Source organism: Centruroides sculpturatus, unplaced genomic scaffold, assembly GCF_000671375.1.
Source record: "Centruroides sculpturatus isolate CEXI.00-Female unplaced genomic scaffold, Cexi_2.0 scaffold621, whole genome shotgun sequence".
Classification (NCBI taxonomy): domain Eukaryota; kingdom Metazoa; phylum Arthropoda; class Arachnida; order Scorpiones; family Buthidae; genus Centruroides; species Centruroides sculpturatus.
Genome location: NW_019384795.1, coordinates 412,497 through 420,115, shown reverse-complemented (window position 1 = coordinate 420,115; position 7,619 = coordinate 412,497). Strand labels below are relative to the sequence as shown.

Genomic DNA, 7,619 nt, shown 5'->3' with positions numbered 1-7,619 from the left:
CAGTGGTGATATTCAGCGGGTTCGCACAGGTTCGGCCGAACCCATTGTTAACATTTTCAAAGTTTTCCGAACCTTGTTAAACACATGTAACATTTCTCAATGGTTTTGATTCTTTTAAAAAATATATTAAAATATATGTATTATACTCTGTAACACTACTAAACTAGAGCCTTCCGATGCACCATTTGAGCAAAAAAAAAATTGTTAAGGAAAAATTTTCTGTTAGCGAACCCTTTGTTAAATATTTCGAATATCACCACTGCTTATATTAATTTAGAACTCTTGGAATGTTACTGTAATATAAAAAAAAAATTCAAAAGCCCTTTCAATATTATTAGCATATATAATTAAAATGCATTGTTTTCTCTTATGCTGTTAAAATCACCTATTGTATACCACAGAAACTAGAGCTAATAAAAATTTTTCTTTGTCATATTCAATTTTCTCACCCCAAAATTAGAAATATTTCACTCATGAAATACAGGAAACATTCAAAAACATTTTTTTTTTTTGTTGTCCAGTGGAATCAACTAATAACCAATACATTTCTTCTTTTTTATTATAACTTTGTACATATGTTCTGACATTGATTGCATAAGTTTTTGAAGGACTGCTGTAGTTATTTTTTCCCAATGGATGTTAATTGCATGTTTTAACTTAACTACACTGTTATATTAGTGCCCATTAGCATATACAGCTCTAGGTAAGATTTCCCAGAGGTTTTTCCATTGGATTCAAATCTGGGGAATGAGCTGGCCAATCAATTACTGGGACTCCATTACTTAAAAACCACTCATAAGTTGATTTAGCTGTGGATAGGGACATTATGTTGTTGGAAAAACCAAAGATTTCCAACAATTATATCAGCCCAAGGCAAAAGCTAACTTTCTGGCATGTTTCCATAACAAGTCCAACCATCTGTTCCATCGAGATTATGTACAATTTGGGGAGAATTTAGTAATCTATGAGAGATCACAACTTCACATATGAGATGTAGGGTTTTTAAGGCAAAAGTTGCATCTTATATGCTATAAAATATGATATTGAGCTTATGAAAATGGGATTTGAACTCGTAATGAAATAACCAATTCAACTTCTATTCAGAATCAATCATTTTCTGATCTATATTGAATGTTTGAATATTAAAAATATGAGAAAGTAATTTGTTATGTTTGCTCATATACTTATAGCTAAATTTTTCCAATGTTTAAGACTATTTCAACTAATTTTACAAAAATATCTATTTGATGTGTACAGTAGTCTTTATCATTGATATAACTCAAGCTTATATATTCTTATTTAAATTATTATTTTAAGCATTCTAGTATGACTTTGTTGAAACAAAATAAAAAAAAAAACTATTTCTTTAAATAAGTATTGATAAAAGTTTTATTGACATCAAAGAGCATAAATAATAAGAATTTTTATAATGGTAAAATTTAAAAAAGAAAACATGAGCCATTGCAAATGAAAATGTTTTAAGTCCATTTATTTTTAAATTGAGATATTTACAAGGTCTGTTCAAAAAATACGCAGACTGACATCATAAAACAAAATGTATTTTATGTAGAAGTTACGTGTTTGGGTCCCCTTCAAAGTACTCTCCTTCCCAATGCACACACTTATCCCAACAGTGTTTCCACTTGTTGAAACAGTCCTGGTACACTTCTTTTGTAATGTTCTTCAGCGCCTTCGTCGCATTTGCCTTAATCTCGGAATCGTCTCAAATCTTCTTCCTTTCAAGGGTCTTTTGAGTTTGGGGAACAAGAAAAAGTCACAAGAGCAAGGTCAGGTGGGTAGGGGGTGGGGAAGAACAGTGATCGAGTGTTTGGCCAAAAACTCACAAGTTCTGAGGGCTGAATGGGCTGGAGCATTGTCATGATGGAGAAACTAGTTGCCACTCCTCCACATTTCTGGTCTTTTGTGATGGATGACATCCCTCAGACATTTCGGAACTTCAATGTAATAAGCCTGGTTCACTGTGGAGCCTTGGGGGAGGTACTTGTGGTGAACATGTAGACGTCCAGAATACTCATCATCTTCAATTGACTGTCGACCGCCCTTAAAATGTTCATGCCACTTGAAACATGCCATACGCTTCAAGCATAGCAAATGTTTCAGTCGCAGATTTTCCAAGTTTAACACAAAATTTTACAGCAAGTCGTTGCTCCATCAGGTCATTCATTCTGAAATCTGACAAACAAAAAATCGCATTTCACTAAAAATTGTGTAGCTAATCAACAAATAAAGATATCTGTAACAGGGAAATGGCTTTATCACCAGACGATCTGTACAAACCTAGCAACACCAAGTGGATTTCCCTGGAACCAACTGAAGCCATGCAATTCAAACAGTCTGCATATTTTTTGAACAGACCTCGTAAAGGTTGCATTTGTATTGATTCAAAAATATCTATAATACAGGTATACTTTGCCTTATGTCAGTAATTGGTTCCAGGAGAGGCAACTTAAGTCGAAAAACAATGAAAGTCGAATTTACTTGTCACTAGGCTAAACCACAAATAACTATTTCCAGTTCCGTATTTTATTTATAAATGCATTTTTAGTAATATATGGTTAATAAGAATCTATTTTAAGTTTACAAACAAATAAATTTTAGTTTTTAATATAGTACAGAAAAAAAGTAATCTAAATTTATGAATATGTGTACGGTACGTACTGTACGTACTTGTAAATATACATGTTTACAATTTGGCGATGTTTACAGTACATCACGGACTTTTTATTTGTGAATGTGATTTGCTCTAAGACATTATAAAATAAGGTGATTTTGTAAGCTTAAATAACAAATACAGTTATTAAAATTATTTTGAAATAGTAAAAGGTAAACTAATTTATATTAAAAATACCAATATCAAGTGGTGCTGACAACAACGCCAAACAGTAAATATTGGAACTACTGTGGAAAATGCAAATATTGAGCTCTTAAAGGCTGCTAAATAAGACGAAAACATAGAGTCATGGATGTTTTCATATTTTGTTCTATATGATTTATGATGATTATATTAACATTTACTGTAAATGTATGTATTTTAATATGATTTGATGTGCTTTTAACACTTTTCTAGTGATATTACGATTTCAATATTTGTGGTGGGCAGATGTAAAGTTGAATAAAATGACTTTAACTTGATTTTTATTTTTCCATATATTTTTTTGACAAATGACGTAACTCGAGATATACCTGTATTATTAAAACCCTATCTATTAGGATAACTAATTTAATCTAAATCAAAAATATCTATGACTATGTTTGTGGAGGTATCCATTGTACAACATGGTTTTACTCTGACACAGAAAATTGGGGCTATCTCCCGTATAACACTATTTTCGGTTTCACTCTAACATGGTTCAAGAATTCAGGAAATTGTCCATACAAAATTTCACAATTTTAAGTGTAAACTCCGTTATTTGATGTTTTTTATTTATTTAAATAAGCGTGTATGTCATCTCAAATTTGCCCATGAATTTTAGAATACAGTAGAGCGTCGATTATCCGAATCAATTGGGGACTGGGGTTGTTCGGAAGATCGGTGTTTCGGATAACCGATTATGTATGAAAAAATATATTAATTTATCCCATCTTGACATTTTTCTCCGTTGCGTGTCGATGTTAAGCCTAACGAAGACTATTGTATCGTTAAAAATTATTTTTTTATTTTGTACGAACAAAATAAATATATTGAAAAATATAAAAACAATAAAAAATTATACTTCAGAAGTTAATTTAGTATCAAAAACGTAAAATATTTGAGTAGCCTAAGACAGCCAAAGATTGCAGTGCCAAAGCACTGGTGAAAATTTAAGTTTGCCGACTGGAATTCTTTCGGATGATTGACTTTTGGATAATCGAAGCTCTACTGTATTAAAATTTTCAATTTGTTTTTGAGCTTTTGTCAGGTTTAACCAATAGTAAATTTTTTTTTTTCTTGCTTTTCCTTGCTTTCTTATCAACCAGATATTATTGATATTGCTTTCAAACACTAGCATTTAAGGTTGTTATCATGTTTTAGTTTTATAGATTAATCTTTGTATTTAGTAAAGTTTATTTAAACATTTTTAGGTAAGGGTTTTAAACTTTTTTTAACTGTAGGTAAGTAATACAGGTCTGCAAAAAAATTTTTTTCCAGCTGCATGGAATATTATTGCTGAATTATATGTTTTAAAAATCGAAGATTCTAAAAATAGCTTCCGTTGCATCCCATCACGTAAAGGTTTTTTTGCAAAATAAAAACAAATTTTTGATAAAAACTCTTATTTATTACAATGAACTAAATATATTATATTTTCTTACAACTAATCAAAAAAATGTTTATGATATTTATACACAGTTTTAGGTCTACTCTTTTTCTTATGAAACCTTTCCTTCTTTTTGATGTTTCTCCAAACTTGTTTCCGATTTCCCTTTCTGGTTTCTCGATTGAGCATCCAACATTAGTCAGCTAACACATTGACATCCCATTTTTCTTGGTAACGTCTCTCGATATCACGGACATCCTGGTGAAATCATTCACACTGTTCTTCATTGTAGGCTTCCAACTTTTTGGAAAAATAGTCAATATGGGAGTATAAGAAATGAACTTAAGCTCATCTTGCATCCTTGAGTTTCATACACTGCTGCCAGCATGCTTTGTACAATGGTTTCATAGTCAGGGTCCTTAGTAATCCCGAAAAACTTATGCATTACATTCTTGAAAGAGTCCCATACTTCTTTTTCCTTTTCTCCCATTGTTTCCAAAAATCTGCTTTGTCTTGATCTCCAAGTTTCAATTTGAAATATGCAAATTAAACTTTCTTCATAAACTCACTCATGTTTCTTTGTTGACTTTTCATTGTGTATTGACCACAAACATAACAGAAGCTGTCGGGAGAAATTACACAACCTCTGTGAGCCATATTCCAGAAAAATACAAGCACAGTAGCGTTCAAATGTTGGATATAAACTGAGTGTGGCATTAGATGGCCAGTGAGATACTGAACTTATTTAGCTTGTTGAAACATGATCTAATCCAACAGCAGGTTGTTTATATTTATTCCTAGTATCCCGGATAACATGTTGAAATATGCTCAATCTCACCAATAATATTACTCACTATCAACTTTTAACCTGTTTCTATACTTTCATGCGATCTTCCTCCTAATGCTAAAACTACTTAACCCACCTCCCCCTACCACTACTCTCTTCAACCATTAACATTTTTTATTTATTTACTAGCTGCAAGATCCCGCTTCACTGGGTTTTTATTTGTATGTAATAGTATAGTTTTTTTATATATATAAAAGACTGTTTTTCTAAGTAATCTAGAATCTAGCTGCAAGGACCCGCTTTGCTGGGCAAAAAGTAACGATAGTGAAGATTAAGATAATTACATTATAGCTAATCTTACCCGTTTTCACAAAATGCAAGAATTAGGTCCCCCGTTTCCAGACTAATTAGAGAATTTTTACGTTTAGTCAAACGAACAAATTTCAACGTTTCTGGAACNAACGTTTCTGGAACGTTTACAATCGTTCTATAATCGAACCAATATTCGAATTTTTTATGTTCGAATTTAATTCGAATTTGTTCGAACAAATTCGAACAAAACATTCGAAATAGAAAGCCACTTTCATCCTCATATCTCCCGCACCCTTATAGCTATCGAGACGCAACCTTCCTGGTGCACGAATGGAGACTTAGGGCTACTAGCACATACAAACACCATTCACGTGCGATGTGTAGTTTTGGCGGAAAAGTGAAATATAGAGACATACATATCCATTTTTATATATATATATATATATAGATTGCCAGTCCAGCTATAATTGATAGAATTAATGTGAGAAGTCTTCATTTTAAGGCCATTTAAAAAAAAAAAAAGAATACAAAATTTTAAGTTAACTAGGAATTTTACGCTAAATACAAACAAAAAGTTGAGTGTAACAAAAAAAATTGACAAGATGGAATTTTTTTGGTATTTTTTTCATTTTTACCAAGTTGAAATCTGTAAATGTATAAAAATCCTATGCAGTTTTTTACTTGCAGATCTGTGTAATCATTCATAAAAATGACAGAATATGGCAGTATCTTGGTATTTGGACTGTTCTTTACTCGAACAATTCTGTATTTGAATACAAATTCTTGTTTGTTTGCTTGGTACTCAACTGAACAAACAAAGGTCTCCTAGAACAAATTTTTGATTAATAACATAATTTTATTTTTATTTTGTCATCCACAAAATTTTTTTATGATAAAAATAAGAAAAATGAAGATTTTATTGATACTTCTGATCAAGATCAACGAAAAAGCTTAGAATATGATAATACTTTGTAAAATGAAAACTCCCTCATTTAACTAAAATCAATATTAACACACAATACAATACTTTTAATTGTGATCATTAGTTAATTATTGATTGCTTTAATAAACATATTTCTTTTTAAAAATTGCCAGAATGAATTCACATTTACAAAAAAAAATATATTTCTTGATAGACTATACATACAAGATGAGTCCATATCATTCGGTCCTTTCACATGCTATTAAGGCAGTAACTGTTATTGCTTCAATATGCATAGTCTGTATGTACGTATAGTCTATTAAGAAATATATTTTTTTCTTGTAAACATATTTCTCTTGGTAACAAAACAGAATAGTATAATTTTGTTAACTTTTGGAACCTAATCCCGTGTTTTATATTAGTCCTTTGTTTTATATAGCCATGGATTCCCATAATATAGCACTTTTTTGGAACGTAACTACTGTGTTATAGGAGGGATACCTGTGTTATGTTTTTCTGATTTTAAATATGTCTTATATTTTATAAAAATATCACATAGGACTGTAACTAATGTCATCATTAACTCAATTTCTTAAAAAAATGGACTTAGACCACTTTCGTTTAAAGTGGCTCATATATATATTTTTTGTTTATGAACAGATATTTTTTTTTCTAAATTTTGTTTAAGTGGTTTCTTTTAAGTTTTCAATTATTTTTTTTAGACGCCTGAAAATATTGTTGCTCGTGATTTACCTGAAGCCTTAGCATCTTTTAAGGAAATAACTGAACAAGCAAACAATGTACGAATAACTGTAGAAACATTATTAAAAAGAATTGAAGATAATGAATTTAAAACTGAAAAGGTATGTTGATTTTTTACTAAACAAATTATTATTTTCTGTAGTAATGTATAAATTGAATCATTTATTTTTAACAGGGCAACAGTTTTTTGGAATTGAAAAATCAAATGTTGCTTAGTTATCTTATTAACTTGACTTACATCATTCATAATAAAGCTATTGGAAAAAGCATAGAAGGTGAACCAGCAATTGAGAGACTTGTGGAAATTCGTACGGTATGTAAATAATGTAATTATAGGAAATTATGTAGAATCTATTATTGTTAATTTATGAAAATAATTAACAATAATAAGCATCTGTTTAAAAATTGATGACAACTTAAAAATTATTTTTTTAATGCAGGATTCTAGCAATGTTGATTTCATATTTTTGTATATGTTCTTTATTTCAAAGGTGATACTTTTGTTAAAAACTATGATTAATGATAAATTCATGATATATACTTCAGAGGTAAAGAATATGATCGATTGTGCAGCAAT

The 7,619-nt window shown here is 30.3% G+C and overlaps 1 protein-coding gene across 1 annotated transcript in view; it reads left to right on the top strand.

Annotated features, from left to right (window-relative positions):
* The window catches only part of LOC111629383 (neuroguidin-like), a 51,302-nt gene that overhangs the window by 8,430 nt on the left and 35,253 nt on the right, over window positions 1-7,619 (top strand). The window contains exons 2-3 of the mRNA XM_023373277.1: window positions 7,003-7,143; window positions 7,218-7,355. Of these exons, the coding sequence (XP_023229045.1) occupies window positions 7,003-7,143; window positions 7,218-7,355 (279 nt within the window). The remainder of the gene's footprint in view (window positions 1-7,002; window positions 7,144-7,217; window positions 7,356-7,619) is intronic.